The sequence below is a fragment of the Geotrypetes seraphini genome, chromosome 2, assembly GCF_902459505.1.
Source record: "Geotrypetes seraphini chromosome 2, aGeoSer1.1, whole genome shotgun sequence".
NCBI lineage: Eukaryota > Metazoa > Chordata > Amphibia > Gymnophiona > Dermophiidae > Geotrypetes > Geotrypetes seraphini.
This window is the reverse complement of record NC_047085.1, coordinates 59,330,796-59,351,630: the sequence shown is the minus strand read 5'-3', so window position 1 is coordinate 59,351,630 and position 20,835 is coordinate 59,330,796. Positions and strand designations below refer to the sequence as shown.

At 46.5% G+C, this 20,835-nt stretch overlaps 1 protein-coding gene across 2 annotated transcripts in view; it reads left to right on the top strand.

Annotated features, from left to right (window-relative positions):
• Window positions 1-20,835, top strand: part of OXR1 (oxidation resistance 1) — a 325,515-nt gene that overhangs the window by 55,964 nt on the left and 248,716 nt on the right. For both annotated transcript variants that reach the window (XM_033933067.1, XM_033933066.1), the window contains exons 3-4: window positions 8,771-8,878; window positions 15,853-15,966. In XM_033933067.1, the coding sequence (XP_033788958.1) occupies window positions 8,771-8,878; window positions 15,853-15,966 (222 nt within the window). The remainder of the gene's footprint in view (window positions 1-8,770; window positions 8,879-15,852; window positions 15,967-20,835) is intronic.

Sequence of the window (20,835 nt, the reverse complement as noted above, 5' to 3'; positions counted from 1 at the left end):
CAGTAGCTCGGGATACCCGCCTTCCCAAGCCACTAGAGCCACCAACCAAGAGTGGGAGGGTGGGACAAAAAACGCCCTGGAGGACGTACAACAACTCGAGTCCTCCAAGGTCCCGATTTTTCTAGCCCCTCAAACCGCCCCTTTCCCTAATCTAACCTATTAAAAACTTGCCTCCCAGCCCTGTGTTACTATCCGCCCGTTAAGACAAGCTCCCGGGCTACTCTTAACAGCGGGATCTGGATAGTCCCTGCTGCTGTCCCAACCCCCACCTTTTTCTCCTTACCCTCCCCTAAATAAAATCAACACGCTTATTATGGTATAATAGCCACAGCTCTTTATTTAAATCATAATAACCAATAAATTAACTTTGCATAAATAACATCATTAACATAATGAACCTTAAATTGAAAATCAACATCAGCAAGCTCCTCCCGAGCTACCCCGTGTAACATTACCATTTGCCCCCGACCCCGCCACCAACAGCAAGCGTCTGAGGGGTGGCATGACCCAAGGCATGGCTCCCAGCCGGCCCACCGCTCATCGCCGGATGAGCCCCAGTAACCAGTAGCTCGGGATACCCGCCACAGGCCTGTATCCATATAGGCCCTCCCCCAAAGAAACAAGCTGCAACTACTACCGGGGACTAAGGAACTCTCGCAACTGGTCGCAAAATCATCAAGCAAAAGATCATTACCCACTGCCGACAAATGAACTCCATCTCTGTGGTACAATCCTGCACAAGCATCATCTACCCAATCATGTAAAATCTGCCACCCGCCTTGACCCACAACCCATTTCCCTACCTGTCTATTGAGCTTGGATAAACCCCTTCTCCAACGCCGTGATGCTAAACGACTGGGGTGCGGCACAATATCGGACCAAACAAGCGACACTTCCGGGAACCAATCCAACACCACCTTCAAGTCATCCTTGATCATATTGACCAAATCCTTCCCCGTACAGTCATCCACATCATTCCCCCCAAATGAAGAAGAAGAATATCTGGATGTCTAGCCCGAGACCTCAGATCATTCAACAAGAACAGCAGTTGACTCCAACGCTTCCCTCGCTGTCCCCACCAGGAAACACGGAGTCCAAGATGACCCAAACCAAGATGTTGCTCTCCTGGATGGATAACCGCACGTTCACTAGCCCAGTGAACAAAGGAATGGCCCACAATCCACAGGGAAGAAGAACAGCGTCTGGGAGCTGAAAGAAAAAACACACAACAAAACCAACCACTCAGCAGAATATCCACCCAACTAGACACCCCAAATAACTGGGTACCCCATCCAGAACCCTTCCCAGCTCCCAGACTCCTACGACGAATATAAACCCGAAAGGCATTCGAAGCCCAACGACCCAATCTCTGAATGTCTTCGCCAGACATGCCCGCCACACTTGTGGCTGCTCCAATCCGGAAGGAATGAGCCCTGAAATATGCCAGATACTCACCACAACGCGCCAAAGCCCAAAACTGGTAACATGCCCGCCACATGAACAAACAAGATCTGTGAGCTAGCGGGACGAACCGCCAAATAAGCACGCAACCTTGAAACTGGACAAGACAGACACCCGGACACTGTGTGAAGGACAAGCCAGTGTCTTAAGACCGCACTGATCTGTCTTGGAACTAACAATATACAACCGCAACACCGAGTCTTGAAAGCTAACATGCTGAATCATAAGCCCACGAGGTACAGTCCGCACTGAGGGGCAGACCACCAACTCACTAACGCGCAACGTCCCATAAAAGGCAATTGAGAAAGCCGCTTGAAATAAACAGGCTTTGTAAGGCAAACTGGCAATCTCTGGCAACACCGCCAACAAACGTAGAAGCAACTCGTGAGTAATCGGCAACCGCGAGTCATGGGGGCGAGGAAGCGCCCGTCCCAGAGCCCGCAGTAACCGCTTAACCAGAAAACCAGTAACCGGGCAAGCCCAACCCAGGGCCCTACAGAAAAATGCAAACCTGCCAATTGCCCACGCACAACACCACGAGAAACCCGCTCCTGAAAAGAAGACAGCACGAAATCCTCTAACAAGGATTCGGCCACATCACCCGGACACCAGCCCTTAGCAGCTAAGAAAGGCTGCCACCGACCGAAACCCCGCAGAATAGTGTGACCAAGTAGAAGCAGCTACAGACATACAGAGCATCTCCCAGACTCCTTCCTGACCAGGCTCCACAAATGCGCTGGCATCGGCGAACCTTCTGCTCGAGCTCCTGGTGCCAGCCGACGAAACTGTAAAAAATTGAAACAAGACAAAGCATCAGCAATGCCATTTTGCAAACCCGGAACGTGACGCGCACGAACAAACAAATTCAGCCTCAAACAGCGCAAAACCAACTCCCACATGAGCGCATTCACTGCCAAACAGCGCGCCGACTGACGGTTAACCAACTCCACCGCTCCCAAATTGTCACACCAAGACACCACACGGTGATCACGCAATACTTCCGGCCAGAGCTCACAAGCAACCAAAAGCGGGAACAACTCCAACAAAGTAATGTTCTTAGTGATATAGACCGCACCCACTCATCCAGCCAACGCTCGGCACACCATTCACCACTACAAAACAATCCGAAACCGACACTCCCTGCCGCATCTGAAAATAGCTCCAGGTCAGCACTAGACACCTCCGGTGCCAGCATAGGAACAGTCCCGTTAAAATCCTGTAGAAAAACTGACCACATACGAAGATCAGCCCGCACACCTGCCGGTAGATGCAGGAAATGCAGACGATCCCGCAACCCCGACATAGCAGCTGCCAACCTATGCGAAAACGTCCTACCTATAGGAAGGACTCTGCAAGCAAAATTAAGAGAACCCAACAATGACTGAACTGTAAGCAAGGTAGATTTCGGAGCCTGCACCACCTGCTCAATGAGACCGAGCAATTAACGAACCTGGGAGTGATGGTAGACACAACATTGAAGGCGTCGGCACAGTGCGCCACAGCCTCAAGAAAAGCAAACAGAATGTTGGGTATCATTAAGAAGGGTATCACGACCAGGACAAAGGAGGTCATCCTGCCACTGTATCGTGCAATGGTGCGACCTCATCTGGAGTACTGTGTCCAGTACTGGTCGCCGTACCTCAAGAAGGACATGGCGGTACTTGAGAGAGTCCAGTGAAGAGCAACAAAACTGATAAGGGGTATGGAAAACCTCTCATATACTGACAGACTGAAAAAGCTGGGGCTGTTCTCCCTGGAAAAGCGGAGACTTAGAGGAGACATGATAGAAACCTTCAAAATCCTGAAGGGTATAGAAAAGGTAGACAGGGACAGATTTTTCAGATTATGGGGAACCACAAGTACAAGGGGGCACTTGGAGAAATTAAAAGGGGACAGGTTTAAAACAAATGCCAGAAAGTTCTTTTTCACCCAGAGGGTGGTGGATACATGGAACGCGCTTCCGGAGGCTGTGATAGGCCGGAGCACGTTACAAGGCTTCAAAGAAGGTTTGGATAGGATCCTAGAGGATAAAGGGATTGAGGGGTACAGATAGGAGTAGCGGTATGTTATAGGGATAGTCTGGGACCATTGCTCAGGCAATGGGCCTGATGGGCCACCGCGGGAGAGGACCGCTGGGCGAGATGGACCTCTGGTCTGCCTCAGCGGAGGCAACTTCTTATGTTCTTATGTTCACCACAGGAAGTCGCGTAACCATGGCCTCAGAATCCAGTTCTATCCCCAAAAACACCAAGGTAGTAATCGGACCCTCCGATTTTTCATGAGCTAAAGGAACACCAAAGTCCTCTGTAAGCTCCTCAAAAACCTGTTTGAGTCGCGCACAAACCCCCACTACCCCCAGCACCAATGAACAAAAAGTCATCCAAATAATGGACTACAGAATCAATGCCTACCTTCTGAACCAGAACCCAATGCAAAAAGGAACTGAACATTTCGAAATAAGCACACGAAATGGAACAGCCCATGGACAAACACCGGTCATAAAAATACAACCCATCAAATCGAAAACCCAATAACGGATAAGACCGAGGATGTATAGGCCGATTCAATTACCACCTTCGCCAACTGGGCACCTCGCCCGGCACAGACGATAAACTGCAGAGCACTATCCAAGGACGCATAACGCACAGTGCAAAGGTCCCGCGGAATACCCTCATTAACCGACTGCCCCAACGGACGTGACAAGTTATGAATCAGGCGAAACTGCCCCGGTACTTTCTTAGGTATCACTGCCAGAGGCGAAAGCTTCATCAGGGAAAATGGGCGCTCGCGAAAGGGTCCTGCAATACGCCCCAAACGAATCTCCTCTGTCAACTTGCCCCAGACAACACTCCGCAACCTGGACACCGAAGAAGAATTTTGTACTCGTGCCGCCCAAAAATCCCCCGAAAAAGGAATATCAAAACCAACTGTAAAACCATCTTCTAACATGGTAGCCACCCTTCTCCGCCCATAATGTTGTAACCAAGGTCACAAGGCGCCAACCTGAATCGGAGTAGGCAGCGACGCAGAAAATTCACTTCCCAGGTCCCGCAACTGGCCCACCACTCCGCTTGGGACATTTAACGGCTGAGTGCAGCTGACTGCAAATGGAGCAGGCATGACGAAACTTACAGTCGGTAAAGGGACAGTTGGATTTATTGAAGTTCTAACACACATCGGTACCCGCTGAAGCGTTCCCCCCGACCCCCCACGAAAGGGCTGCCCGCTCCCAATAGCCCCCAATACACCTGCAGGCATCCCCGATATCGACTTGGAAGCCATATGGGTAAGCCACAAATTAACGTCTTGCGTACCCCACGACATGAAACTATTTTCCTCCATCTTATCTCGAAAAGCCTCGTCGTAATTCAACCAGGCCCACCCACCGAAACGCTGATAAGAGTCCAAAATCGAGTCCGCATAAGCCAACAGTAAACCATAGTCCTGCGGATTAGCATGGCCCCATACACTCGCAAGCCGCAAAAAGGCCTTTACCCAATTGAGGATCGAACGAGCCACCGGAAAAGGTTTAATGTCCTTCCTATCCCGCTTAGATTTCCTATGACTCCGCTTATGTGCTCTATCCTCCATAAGCCGAAAAATATCTAGGTCGACTGCCGGCGAATCTTCCGCCTCAACGCACGTGGTACCTTTTCTCACAACTCTGTAAGAGCCACCAACGCAGGCGCACTCCACACCTCCCCTGTAGTACCCTCCCCACCTCCTACCCCAGCAGACCCCAAACCCCCCGAAGGACCTGCATCCGAAGAAGAGGAAGACGTCGAACCCGACGAAGACCCAGACGGACGACCCTCTATGTCGACACCGACGCTTCTTACGCCGCACCTTCCCCCCCCCCAGCAACCTGAGCAGGTGCCTTGTTACCCGGAGTAGAAGATCTCAGAACTCCATCAGTCACTCCAGAGTCGCCGTGGGCAGCAGTCCCCACCACAGAAGAGATACTGGAAGCCAACCCCGAGCCGCCATGAACAGCAACCTCAGGCATCACAGACGAACTCTGGATAGGACCCATGGTGCCTCCGTCAGCAGCCATAGCAGCACTCAGCGCCGATCCATGCTCTGAACCAGAACAGCCAGGCCACTCCGCAACTCCAGGACTACCATCTGCTCCCAATCCATCCATCTGCACCACCTATCCTCCAGGAAGGATGCAGGACACCTGCGGAGACCAAGAAGAAACAGAGGCAGCACCAAGAAAACAAAACCCAGGCATGCCTGTCAGCCTAGCTATCGTTACCATTCAGCATTTTCAGTTGGCATTACTTATGTCAGCGAGGCCTATGGGAAATTATATCAATCTGACTCTGGCATGGGAATGCAGATAGACCCTGAGGGCAGGAAGACGGTTTTAAGTAGCCCTGATTGATATGCTTTAAGTTTCAAGTAGCCCTGATTGAATCATGACTAGCTAAAAGGTGTTAATGTCTGATTAAGAGGGTGCTTAGGACAATGGGTCCAGGTGCATGGAACAAAGAAGCCAGCGACTAATCCCATCACCATGCTTGCAAGTATCACACCCTCCTTAGCAATTAAATTAACCATTGTTTCAAACAGTTTGCAAGTTCTAAACAGAAAGATACTGGGGCATACAGGTTTCTATATTCAGCCAAGGTATAAAAGCCTCCTCTCTGCTCTATCAAGCTAGCTATCAATCTATCTATCAATCTGTGGAGGAGAGGGGTCTTGGCTCTCTTTCTCTCTCTCTCTGCCTTTCCCTGAAACTTCACACTTCCTTCTGGACTCTGTAAGGCAGGGAAACTGCTCTGCTCTCTGCTTAATTGTAATGCTTAATTGCAATGCTTATAAATATTGCTTTTCTGTAAGCCTATTTCTATAATATATTCTTTATGCAATCACCTCTGGCTGTGCCTATTATTCTACTTCCTGGTGAAACTTCAGTGAGGGAACTGAATCTGGGACCAGCGTTTGTCAGTACGCCTTTAACTTAACCCCTACCACCATACATTGGGGGGGCCACTACCAAAACTGACAATGCCCACCGGGACTCCCCAACCGGGCCCATAACCTCCTCCAGGAACCATCCCCATGGCCAAACTCCCCGGGACGCCCCCGCCTCAGTGAGACACTGATGGCCCCGCACCACTTACTGAAGAGCCAGGTCCCCAAGAAGCCGCCCTCAAACTCGGAGCCCAGCTGCTGGAAAATAAACCAGGCCAAGCACCCACAGACCCCCCCCAGAAGGAGCAGACATAAAACCAGGAGCAGTTATCCCCCTCCCCGAGCCAAAAACTCCAGGAGACCCACAGGGCTCACCACTGCAGCCGGCCATCGACTCGGAGGAGACTGCCCGTGTCCCAGTAACCCCGGAAACAGTGGAACCCGCGGCACCAGCTGCACCATACATGTCCCTGCCAGCATAAACTTCCCCACACCCAGAAGCGCCTGACGCTCCATCCACCTCACCTCACACAATAACTTCCCCGCTCTGCTCGGCCAGACCTGCGACTGCGGAGGAAGCCACGCCTCCCGAAGCCAATGAACTGCGGCTGGCCGGAATAGCTCTCTTCTGGCTGCCCAACAACCCCGTCTTACGCCGACCCTTCCCCGTGACCAACACCCACCTGCTCCAGCGGCTCCTCCGCGAAAGTCTCCGGCGAGCAGGGACACTTCTGCTTCCTCCACCACCATGAGCTCCTTAGCCCGACCACCCCAGGCCATCGCAGCACCACCGAAGAAAATCAAAAGCACGGCGAGAGACCAAGGAGCTCCAGTAACAAAAACCGCCCTGGAGGACCTACAACTACTCGAGTCCTCCAAGGTCCCAATTTTTCTAGCCCCCTCAAACCGCCCTTTTCCCTAATCTAACCTATTAAAAACTTGCCTTTTGGCGCGAACCCATCCCCTAGAACCTATTCTAATTCTGCCTTCCTAACGGTCCTCCTAGCTTGCCTTGCGGGCAACACGAAGGCCTCCCAGCCCCGTGTTATTATCCGCCCGTTAAGACAAGCTCCCGGGCTACTCTTAGGTTCTAAAGAATTCAATTTGAAAATCCACTCTTGTTCTTGCTGATACAAAAGTTTCCCACGATTGCCCCCTCTTGTATTATGTTTAAGAGATCGCGTGGTTTTGCCCACAAAGATTTTGTTGCACAGTCAAATGATGACGTATACAGAGTAGTTGGTGTTACAATTACTAAACATTTTCAAAGCGTAGCGTTTATCAAATGGATTTATTGCTCTCTCCACTTTCAGCATCTGTTCTCTCTCTCTCCCCTCCCATCTGCTCCCCTTTCTCTCCTCCCCACTTCCTTCTAGCGTCTGCTCCCTCTCTCTCTCTCTCTCTCCACTTTCAGCATCTGTTCTCTCTCTCTCCCCTCCCATCCAGCATCTGCTCCCATTTCTCTCCTCCCAACTTCCTTCTAGCGTCTGCTCCCTCTCTCTCTCTCCACTTTCAGCATCTGCTCCCCTTTCTCTCCTCTCCACTTCCTTCTCTCTCTACTTTCAACGTCTGCTTGCCTCTCTCTCCCCCCTTCCAACCAGCATCTTCTCCCCTCCCCACTTCCATCCAGCGTCTGATCCTCCCTCTGTCTCCACTTCTCTTCAGCGTCTGCTCTCCTTTCTCTCCCTTTCAGCGTCTGTTACCCTTCCCCCTCTCCCTCCACTTCCCTTCAGCGCCACTGAACCTCTTCCCCTCGTCGGGCCACCTTTCTCCCTTCCCCTCACTTTCACAGGCGCTCTTCAGAGTTTTCTGTTTCTGAGTGTCCAGATGTGGCAACATTTTCACAAGTCCCACGTGACTGCCCCAAAGCTTCTCCTCTGACGCAAGCCGCCCAGGTGTAAACAGGAAGTGCATCATAGTAGAAGCTTTGGGGCAGTCGCATGGGACTTGTGAAATGTTGCTGTGTCCGGACACTCAGAAACAGAAAACTCTGGAGCACCCGCGAAGTTGAGGGGAATGGAGGGAGATGGGAAGAGATGCCCATTGCAGGCAGATCTCTTGCGGCCCGGCTGTCAGATGGTGCGGACCGGGGGTTTGGGACCCCTGCACTAAAGGATCATTGTTCCTTAAGATGCAGTAAGATTATCCACCCTCATATAATTGCATACTAGGGAAAGCTTGCAGGGAAAGATTGGCCTTTTACTGCAGTTTAAAAAATTAAGTTTGTAACATTTGTTGCAGGTAAGCCAGGACCCTTTATTATGCAGTTATTGAGGGGTAATCTGGTAATAAATTAAATATTTGTCACCACCTTCTCGTTTGCTTTCAATATTACTTTTAAGGAAACTGTTCACTGAGAAATTTTTTCCTCTTCTTATCTCCACTTTAGGTAGAGCCAAGAGATTCATTGAACACCATTGCCTTGAAGTTTGATACAACACCCAATGAATTGGTTCAGTTAAATAAGCTTTTCTGTAGAGATGTTGTTCCAGGACAGGTATTGTTTCTTTTGTGTATTTCAACAATTGAGGTTAATATGGAACGGGTTCAAAAACATTTAAGAAGTCTTATTTTGTTATGTTTAAAATGTAATATTCTATAAGTTGTATTAATTCTGGAGAAAACATGATTCTGAGATTCTGAGGCATTCTATTACTTTAATATAGTGGTTCTTCTTGTACAATCCCACTTTATTCTGGGACTAGTGGGTTGTTTTCCTGTACCTGTCAGAACTTGAAGGAAGCCTCAAATCTCAGACTTAAGCTCCACCCCTTATACATCATCACTGTCCCTCAAGAACCAATTTATTTCCTACAAGCCTACAGCTTGTCTTTTCTGCTCGTGTTTATTTTCTCTAAATTTAGTGTTTTCGTTTGCTGATTTTGTTCTCGTTCTGTCAGAGGTTCCCCGTGGGAACTGCTCTGACTGTGGGAGATTGCAGACCTTTGGAAAGTCTGCTTACAGAGAATTGGCTGCTTGTCAGTACATCCTCTGGACAGCCTGCACTTCATATCGGGGCTCCAGGGATTTCTTCCCTTTGGGAGTTAGCTCACCACAGGTGTGCCACTAATGGGTCAAGTGGAAGGATCGGGACCAGACTGCATACATCTGCCCAACCGTGGACGTCTGGCTGCTGGGGCAGTCCGAAGATTTTGAAGTCCAGCTTGCCTGCTTCCTAATACAGAGGATATCCCTGTAAGCTGTTTCAGCTCTCTCAACAGTTTTTCCAGTCAGCACGTCAGTGAGTACAGGCCGACAGCCTGAATCAGCGATTTTGAGGGTCTGAAAAAAGGGGTTTGGGGTGGTTTCCCTGCATATCCTACCCCCTCCACCCCTATCATCCTAAAAGCGCTGTTTTTGAGGGCTGCTTGTATTTTTCCTAGGCTATTTTAATGCAAAATTGGCACCTGTGGCAGCCATCTTGGATTTTCCTGATTTGAAATAAAAGTTTTTAGTGCTTGCAAGCTTTTTTTTGCAAGAAAACCACTTAGATGCAATCTGCCTCTTTTCCTGATCATCCTGACATTCAGATTCTTATGGAAATTTGGGAGGCATCTGAGGGTCCTTTGAAATGTGCTCGCACCATGTCTCGGCTTTATCCTATGACAGGTGGATTCCTCAGTGGCACAGGTCACCAAATGCACTTCTCTCCCCAGTGGCGGGGGGTAATCCTGAAGGATGTCCAAGACTGGCATGTTGTTTTCATCCTTAAGCGCCTGTTTGACTCAGCGGCCGCTGGCATAAAGGCAGCAACGGCCTTTTCTTTCATGGCCAGGGTATGCCATTCCAAGCTCCGCCATGATCCTGACACTATTGTCCTCTGGGACCTGTATTTCCTGGTCTTGGATGTGGACTATATGGCTAATGCCCTATATGACTTGTTGAAGGTTTTCTCTAAGCTGTCCACCTATTCTAGCTTGGCTCACCAAATGCTGTGAATCTGTTAGTGATTTGTCCTCTAAGGTGGCCTTGAACTGGTTGCCCTTCAAGGGTCAGCTCTTGTTTGGCTAAGGACTGAATGACCTTATGGCCAGTGTGCAGGATCACAGACCTAAGTCTTTGCCTGTGGAAAGGTCCTGCCCCTCCAGGGGTACATGATGCTCTAATTTTCGTCCCTTCTGGTGTTCTCGGCAGTATTCAGGACACTCAGCTGGCCAGTGGTGGTTTTCAGCACCAGGTAACCACAAGAAGTCATCCGACAGCACCTGTGAAGAAACAATTCTCACACCAAGCCAGTGCCCCCCCCCCCACACACACACATATAGGAGGCGGTTGTTGGCCTTTCTGGATGAGTGGCAGGCCATTACCTCTGACAGTTGGGTCTTGGAGGTCCTTAGGAATAGCTACAAGCTAGAGTTCTCTGTCCTCTAGCCAAGTATTTCCTTGATTCTCCTTCAGGCCGGTCTGAGAAGGAGGCTTGGGTGGAGGCCACAGTCCGTAGATTGCTGGATATTGCAGCTATAAAGGCTGTCTTAGAGCATGACTTGGGCTCTGGGAGATACTCAGTATACTTCATCATTGCAAAGAGAGGCTCCGAAGATTATAGGCCAATTCTGAACCTCAAAGCGGTCAATGCAGTGCTGTGAGTGCCTTGCTTCCATATGGAAAAAGTGTGCTTGGTGATCACCTCAGTGGCTCCAGTGGAGTTTCTGGCCTCCCTGGATTTGATGGAGGCATATCTCTCCATATGCCCATTTTTCCGGACCACCAGGAGTATCTGCAATGCCACGTTCTGGAGCAGCATTTCCAGTTTGCAGCGCTGCCCTTTGGATTGGTGACTGTGCCCTGGACTTTCACCAAAATGATGGTGGTGGTGGTGGTGGCGGTTTATCTCTGCACCCTGGGCATCTTGTTTCATCCATATCTTGACTGGTTGATCAGAGCTCTCTGAGTCAGAGAGATGTCGGGCTCTTTATCAGGTTGTGCAGCTGCTGCAGCGCCTGACTGGGTGATCTTCAGGAAGAGTCGCCTCGAGCAGATGCAGGATTTGAAATACCTGGTAATTTGCTTTCACATGGGTCAGAACCAGGTGTTCCTGCCCGTGTCCCATCAGAAGAAGCTCTGACAGGTTATCAGGGACCTTCTGGCCATTCCAATCCCAACGGCCTGACAGTAGCTCCAGATTCTGGGGACTAAGGTGGCAATGATCAATGTGGTCTCTTGAACCAGAGCCCACCTGCTGGAAATCCCCTCCTTCAGAGACATGAAATACAAAGTGTCGGGAAAAGAATGCTCCCGGTGATGGCTCCAAGGTGGTGAAATGCCCTCCTGAAGGAACTAAAATTAGAAAAAGATACCAGAAAGTTCAAGAAAGGGATAAAGACCATCCTCTTCATAGACTACTTTAGCCAATGAAACAGCATTGAGGACACAGTTGGCTAGTCCCCCCTCCCCCCAATCAGGAGCATGGTAGGAAGAGCACAATATAATATAAATAGACAAAGCAAAGTAGCCCAAAAAACTAGACTCTGAGGAAAATAATATTTCAAAGATAAACATAAACCCCCGGGTAAGATGATGGAAGCACTTATTAAGGACAGCATCTGCGAGCACATGGAAAAAAATGGGCAGCTGAGGGAGAGCCAACATGGCTTCTGCAAGGGAAGGTCTTGCCTCACAAACTTACTACATTTCTTTGAGGGAATAAACAGCCAGATAGACAAAGGGGAACCCATAGACATAATTTACCTCGACTTCCAAAAAGCTTTCGACAAGGTACCCCACGAACGGCTGCTTAGGAAGCTGTGGAACCACGGAGTGGAGGGGGATGTATACCGATGGATTAAACACTGGTTGGCGGGCAGAAAACAGAGGGTTGGAGTGAAGGGCAAATACTCAGACTGGCAACGGGTCACGAGCAGAGTTCCGCAGGGGTCGGTGTTGGGACCGCTCCTGTTCAATATATTTATAGACGATCTGGAGACAGGGACGAAATGTGAGGTTATCAAATTTGCAGATGACACTAAACTCTGCAGCAGGGTTAGAACCACGGAAGACTGTGAAAACCTGCAAAGGGACCTAACGAAGCTGGAAGAGTGGGCCAAAAAGTGGCAGATGCGTTTTAATATAGAGAAATGCAAGGTCATGCATGTTGGGAAAAAGAACCCGATGTTCAGCTATACAATGGGGGGAACATTGCTAGATGTAAGTACCCTTGAAAGAGACCTGGGTGTGCTGGTGGATACAACAATGAAAGCATCAGCACAATGCGCGACAGCCTCAAAGAAAGCAAACAGAATGCTGGGTATCATCAAGAAGGGTATCACGACCAGGACAAAGGAAGTCATCATGCCACTGTACCGTGCAATGGTGCGCCCGCATCTGGAGTACTGTGTCCAGTATTGGTCGCCATACCTCAAGAAGGACATAGCATTGCTTGAGGGGGTCCAGAGAAGAGCGACGAAAATGGTAAGAGGTATGGAAAACGTTTCGTATGCCGACAGGCTAGAACAGCTGGGGCTGTTCTCCCTGGAAAAGAGGAGACTTAGAGGAGACATGATACAAACTTTCAAGATCCTGAAAGGCATAGATAAGGTAGACAGGGACAGATTCTTCAGACTGTGGGGAACAACAAGTACAAGGGGGCACTCGGAGAAACTGAAAGGGGATAGGTTTAGAACCAATACCAGGAAGTTCTTCTTCACCCAGAGAGTGGTGGACACATGGAACACACTCCCGGAGGTTGTGGTGGGGCAGAAGACACTACAGGGATTCAAAGAAGGTTTGGATAAATTCCTGAAGGAAAAGGGGATTGAGCGATACAGATAGAAGTAAGGATAGGTTTTTTAGGGCAGGGAACACTTGACAGGTCATGGACCTGATGGGCCGCCGCGGGTGCGGACCGCTGGGTGCGATGGACCTCTGGTCTGATCCCGTGGAGGCAACTTCTTATGTTCTTATATTCTTATAAAACACAATACAGATACTTTTTTATATAGATATAGATATATAGACTATATTTTGTTGAATTGACCAAACTCCTAATGAGGTGTGTAAATATTGTGTGCAATAGTAAAGCTAATATTAGATGTGAATATACGTAGAATGATTGATTTGGAATAAACATATGCATATAAGTATGTTGATCATTGTGCTGGTAACATAAGGAGGATGATTGATTATGGCATAATTATGCTGGTATTAATAACTCTGTATTGTAACACCACTACAGAAGCCCTTGTATTGTACAGAGCCCATGTATTGTAACACCTCGAAGAAACTCTTTGCAACTCTGTATTGTAACACTTCTACAGAAGCTCATGTATTGTAACACCTTTACAGAAGCCCTTGCAAACCGTTCTGAACTGACTCCCCAGTCATTAGTAGTGGTATAGAAGCTCACAATAAACACTCAAAAGGGTCTAGTCCTCCCTCCGTTTCCCCCACCTCCCCCAATTTTTAATTCTTAAATGAGCCTCAACTGTATGCCTGGCCACCATTTAGGCACAGACTACAGTTTAGTGAGCCAGGGGGGTTTGCTCTAATAATCTGTGTAGCTGTGGGCTGTGAGATTGGGGGGAAAAAAGAAACAAACAAAAGCATACCACAGACAAGAGAAAATAAAAGCACCTGAGGCAGCCGTGTTTATCCAGCTTTTATGTGCCTAAGTGTCCCACACGTACAATATGAGCACTTTTAAAAAGCAGAAGGTGTGGTTTATATGCACACCGAGCGGAGCGGTGGATGCAGCTGGTTTATGTGTGAAGTGTTCCGGCCGCTTCAAGGGGGAACATGCGTTGACTTTGGGTATCGGTACGCAGGGTACCCTTTGGGCAGGCACCACTTGATGACAGGGAGCACTGGTGAATACTGGGCTTCCCCTTCCACTCACGCTCGGGTCTCCTCAACTGTCGACAGTCAGTAAGATGTGGTTTTGACCACTGAGAGCGCTGGGGATTCCCTTGTGGCAGCGGCTGCTGCTTTCGGCTCTGATTTCACAGTGGGGTCTAGTTCGGCCTTGTTGCCAGCTCTGCGTTTCGGTTTTGGCAGGAAGCACCATCATTTTGCCAGTGACCTCAGGCAACCTTCCTCCTGTTTTAGAGAGACAGGAACAGGTTCTATTTGTTTCTTCTGCGCCAGCAGGGAGTTCTGTGGTGCTGCTGGGGGTTTCCTGCCCTGATTTTGTTTTAGCCATGTACAAGGCTTATTTACAGGTAACTGGGGGTCATGTTTTGTCTTCGGGGGATCTTTGGGCCTTCTCGGGGGGGGGGGGAGGGGAAGGGGTTGACTACCATGGCCACCCTCGTTCAGTCTTTTGTGGCTTATGCCTTTATCCACTCTCCCCATCCATCGTCCAAGTGGCTACAGGTGTCTTGGGACAAGGACTTTTTTTATGGCTGATCCGGTTTCACCAGATGAGGACCCCCAAGATCCTCTAGGGAGGATCAGATGATATGGATGGAGGGTTTTTGGACATGCCGGTTGGCAAAGATGTGTCGGTTGTGTGCATTTTTCACCGGGAAGAGCTGCAAGAACTTATTCTCCAGGTGTTTTTGGTTTTGTGCTTTGAGGGGGAAGCTAAGGACCCCCTTCGAGTTGTGGACCCTTTGCTTCGGGGGATCCATTCAGTATCCCACTCTTTCCCTTTGCATCAGGATATTTGGGATGTGGTGCACATACAGTGGAAGACGACAGATGCACCTTTTCACTTGGCACCATCCATAGCCAGACTTTATCCCATTCCTGATGGGGATAGGGATACATTTCAGTCTCCTGTGGTTGATGTGGTGTCTCGGCTATTGCATGTCGATACACCATGCCAGTTGAGGGTGGTTTGGCTCTGAGAAACCCTCAGGACTGTAAGATGGTGGCTCCCCTTAAGCAGAGTTTTGATGTGGTTGCTTTGGCTGTCCAGGCGGCAATATGTGGTGGACTGGTGGCCCGGGCTTGTTTCCAGTGGTCTGAGTGGGTTCTAGACCGGGAGTCGGCTGACTGGTTTAGTGAGCGAACTATAGGGATATTTTTGAAGATTGTTTGTTCTAATCAGTATCCAACAGTGTTCACATGCCCGGTTCGGGCATTTCTGTTGTCTTCTCCATGTGAGAGTGGAGTTGGAATGTTTTCAACCTAGTTAGTTTCTGCTTGGCTATTTGTCACACTGATTATAGATGGGACTGCACAGCCCACTTGTATTACTGCCAGAAGTCGATATTTCTCGGTCTCCACCTGCTGGCAGAGGAATGTAAACCCATCCGTTCTGTGCCAGTCTGGAGGGATTAAAAGATAGAAAATTAGCAGGTAAGAACCTAATTTCTCCTTTTAGAGGAGCCTGAAGGATTTTTTTTTTTTATGCACAATACCTATGCAAAATTCCACAGGTTCCTACACTTATTTAATGTTATGTAGTTCAATCATGTTATATTTGAATGTGTCAGTCATATCACAGTAAACTATTTACATATAAAGAAAATTCTTTAAATAAGGAAAAATTTTGAGGTATTTATTTCTATTTTATGTTTAATTCTTTCATAGCTTTTATTTGTCCCAGATCCAGACTATATGTCCAGCGTAGAAAGCTCTCCTTCTCTTAGTCCAATAAGTCCCTTATCTCCAACATCGTCAGAAGTGGAATTTGAAAAGAATATAGTAAGTATATTGTTATTGTTCACATAAAGTATTTTCATAATATAAAGATTTGTTTGATGTTTTACTGTGTCTTATAAGTGTTACACTACATATTCAGTATTTCTTGTGCAATCCCACTTTATTCCGGGACCAGTAGGTTATTTCCATCCACCCACCAGGATTTGTAAGAAGCCTCAAAACGTCAGCCTCATAGCTCATCACTGTGTATGATCCTCAACTTACCAGTCTTTCTTCCTACAAGCCAGACTGTAGGAGCTTATCTTTTCTGCTCGTATTTAATTTTACATGTTTTCAGTATTTGCGTTAATGGATTTTGCCCTCGTGTTGTGGAGGTTCACTGTGTGACATCCTTCAGTGTTCTCCCCAGAAATTTTTTCCAGCCGGATGGCACGAAAAAGTAGCCGGGTGGGGTGTGGCAGGATGGGGAAATTTGGTGGTGGGGAAAATTAAATATGCACTATTTATATTAGTTAATTATTATTAATTATTTTCCAATGCTCAATATGACTTCCTTTTTTAAGGTTTGACACTTAGGCAGTGTTCCAGTAGCATTTAAGCCACCCTTGAAAAAAGTAATACAGATCCTCTTATTTCGAATAACTACTGGCCACTTTCAAACCTAGAATCCAATCTATAATTGGCTAACTCTCCTAATCCCTTGGGGAGAATGTTTGAACTTAGAAAAATGTAAAATTATTACAAAAATTCTTTAAATAATGGACATCAGTATGAGCCCTTAGCATACAAACGAGGGATTGTGGGCTCGGGCAGTAACTCATAGTTGACCAGCACCAGACATGAGTCTAAATGAGAACTGCCCCATACATCATTTAGTCCTATTTAATGTAATCAATCTAATCAAAATCCCATCTAAATCAAGATCAAACATTCACACTGGGGAAAAAAATGAAAAAATGAAAAAAATATATGTACCAAGAACTATTTTAGATTTGATTGTTCTTTTTATCAACAATCCCAAGGAGTTGCCATGGGCACCATAGCGGCCCCAAGTATTGCCAACCTCTTCATGTCTCAATTTGAAGAAGATCTCTTGTACCCTAACCCTCAGTTCCAATATGTGTTGGGATGGATGCGCTTTATTGATGACATCTTTTTTGTTTGGACCAACTCTAATGAACATCTCTTAGCCTTTGTGAACTGGCTTAATTCTCTTACACAGTATTTACGTTTTACTATGACCAGCCATAAACATTCTATTACATTCTTGGATACTAGTGGCATTTTTGAGAATGGGAGATTATCTACTGAAGTACACCATAAATCTGCTGAGAGAAATAATCTTTTGTCCTTTTCAGGTTGCCAACCCAGACGATTGAAGGCAGCCATCCCTATTGGACGATTTTTACGTGTTAAGCGTATTTGCACTTCAGATGATGAATTTAAGAGAGAAGCCAAAATCTTACAGAAGAGGTTTTTGGCCAGAGGTTATTCAAGAAGTGTTATTCACAAAGCTTATCTAAGGGCATGGCATGCCAATTGAGACTTGATGTTGACTGGTGCCAACAAGGAAGTTTCAACCAATCAAATCTGTGTATTATCTCATTCAACCCAATCTTCCGCAGTAGCTGCCAACATTAGATCCCACTGGCATGTTTTGCAGCTTCACCAGGCTTTTCAAGAAAACCCATGCATAGCTTTTACTCGGGGCAAAAATCTTTCTGAATATCTAGTTTCTTCCGATTTTCAAGTGAAACCTCAGTATCTCCATGGCACAGGGTATCATTCTCCCTGTGGTAAATGCTCTGTATGTAACATGGCAATCAGTGGGTTCATCTTACTACGAAGAAAACATGCCAGCTTAGGTCTCACACTACTTGTGAGTCCAGATTTGTGGTCTATGTGATTTCTTGTCCCTGTGGATTAGTATGTGTGGGATGTACCACCCATAGTATTAAGACTTGGTTAATTGAACATCGCAGCTGTTTAAAAATGGTAAATCCACTGCTCCAATGGTGGCTTATGATATGATTCACCATCATGATTTTTTCCAATTAGAATGGTATATTTTGGAACAGATTCCTACAAGTTTCAATGGTGACAGACATACTTACCTACTTAGGCGAGAAAACTTTTGGATTTTTCATCTCAAATCATACCCTCCTATGGGACTGAATGAAAATGTGGAAAGATGTTTTACCATCTAATTTCTTTTTAAGAACATTCAAGAGTCTATTCTTCTTAATAAAGTTTCTGATGGCGAATATGGGACTTATTTAATTTTTTCATATGTACAAGTTTTTTTCTTATATTGTTTTGTTTTGATTTTTTTATTGCATTGGCATTTTAATTTTTGATGCCTTTGTGTTATGTCATTCGGACGTCATTACGGATGTTAACGTGTACTGTTCTCACGGGTTCTCCAACTCCTGAGACGGCGTTCTTAAACTCCTGAGATGCCATTACTATTTTCCATTCATTCCGAAGCGATTGTTTGATTGTTTCATGCTCCAGAAGATTGTGCCGACAGGTTTTAGTAGCCTCTTTCACCTTGTTAAATTATTGTTTTTTGGCAATCTCCGCTCCTGATGAAGATGGCGAAACTGAGCTCTGTTGAGTGGTGATATCAATTTTTGTGTGGCAGCATAGCTCTCCAACAAGATTCAGCTAAGTACACCTCTATGAATAACAGTTCTGGATGAATTTTCCCATGAATTAAGTGGCGCTATGAATTGTTATGAGGAAGTATGAACTTTACATAGGATATGCATTCCTCTTGATTTGACTTGTGGTTTTGTATATTTATTTTTCAATGAACTTTCTATGAACTTTTTTAACTTGTGGGTTTCAGCATTAACTTTTTCAACATTTTTTAATTAACTTTTTAAATACCTTTATACATCTTTGCCTTAATTAAGTGACACCATGAAATTTCAATGTGATGCAGTGGGTCAGTCTAGAAGAGGTATACAGGCAGATTGATAGGCTAAAGAGCAATAAATCTCTGGGACTGGATAGCATCCATCCGAGGGTTATCAGGAAATGAAAGGGACTATAGCTGAACTGCTTCAACTAATAGCCAATCTGTCGATCAATCGGAAAAAATTCCGGAGGACTGGAAGATGACGAATGTTACGCCGATCGTCAAAAAAGGTTCGAGGGGAGACCTGGAAAACTACAGACCGGTGAGTCTGACCTCGGTACCGGGAAAGGTGATATAGGCGCTGATAAAGGATCGTATCAGTGATCACCTTGATGGACACGGTCTGATGAGGACTAGCCAGCACGGTTTCAGCAAAGGCAGATCTTGTTTGACGAACTTGCTGCACTTCTTCGAGGGAGTAAACAAGCAGATAGACGAGGGTGACCCAGTCAACATTGTATATCTGGATTTTCAGAAGGCGTTTGACAAGGTTCCGCATGAACGACTACTTCGGTAAATTGCGAGCCATGGAATCGAAGATGAAATACGTGGATTAAAAACTGGCTGGAGCAAAGAAAACAGAGAGTGGGGGTAATTGGACAATACTCTGACTGGAAGAGCGTCACCAATGGGATGCCGCAGGGCTTGGTGCTTAGACCCGTGCTCTTCAACATCTTTATAAATGATCTGAACATAGGCACGATGAGTGAGGTGATTAAATTTACGGACAATACGAAGTTATTCAGAGTAGTAAAGACACGGGGATTGCGAAGATCTGCAATGTGACATAATCAGGCTCGAGGAATGGGCATCGACATGGCAGATGAGGTTCAACGTGGATAAGTGTAAAGTGATGCATGTCGGTAAAAAAATCTCATGCACGAACACAGGATGTCTGAGGCGGTACTTGGAGAGACTTGGGAAAGAGACTTGGGAGTTCTGATCGACAAGTGAGCAGTAGTGGCTCGTGGCCAGTAGGGGGTGATGTCTATGGGACGGTAATGGAATGGACGTCAGCACATGATAGTGCAGTATTTTGTGGAATTTTTCTACAAAAATGCCTGCTTTTCATATGATTCTGGGTAACTCCAGTTAGATAAAAGCATATGTGTTAGTTAAGGCCACACCCAATAGAAGCGTACAAAAAATTGGTGAATAAAAATCTGAATATGGATGTAGCCAGGGCCAGAAAAACAGATTAATATTAAGGAAAAGCATTAATATTAAGGAAAAGATTAATATTAAGGAAAAGCATAATAATATTCTTTCTATGTACCTTGCTATTAGGCTAGATCATAAAGGAAATCAGGATATACATGGACTCCATTTTGTTCTCTGTCTTTCTGTATTTTCTGCTTGGTTTTACTCCATTTTGTGTTCGGCCTGTGTCCCTTTTGTTTAGTTTCCCACTTCTAGCCTCGTGGTTCTAATTGATACCAGATGTGCCTTAGGCTGGTTAGGAAAAGTATATTAGATTTCATATTCCAAACTGAGGCATAACATGCATTAAATATGAATGAAATACATGGTATGAATGTATGGATGTGGGGCCCCAAGCAAGTGCTGGTGATATGAATGGATTTGTAAAAGAAGGGATACTTAAAATAAAATGGTTTATAAAAAGAACACTAAGGAAAAATCCTGAACACAGCATTTGAAAATGGTTAACTTAGAGTCAGAGATTGCTGTTCCAGTCTCCAGCATAGGAAGGGGGCATTGGGAGCCCACGCTTAGGACTGTGTAGGTGTAACATGAAGCTGTCAGGTTTCAGGGAGAGGGGAAAACAGCCCCTCCTTCTCCTTGACAGGGTGGGCTGAGAATATCTCAGCATTTAACAATGCAGGTTCTCTTAATATACCTTTTAGAAAAGGACAAAAAGAATATTGGATATGTAATAAAATGTTAATGTATATTCAGAAATGAATGTAAACAAACAAATATGATTTCTGAAACTTTTAAACATGTAGAGCAGGGGTGCCCACACTTTA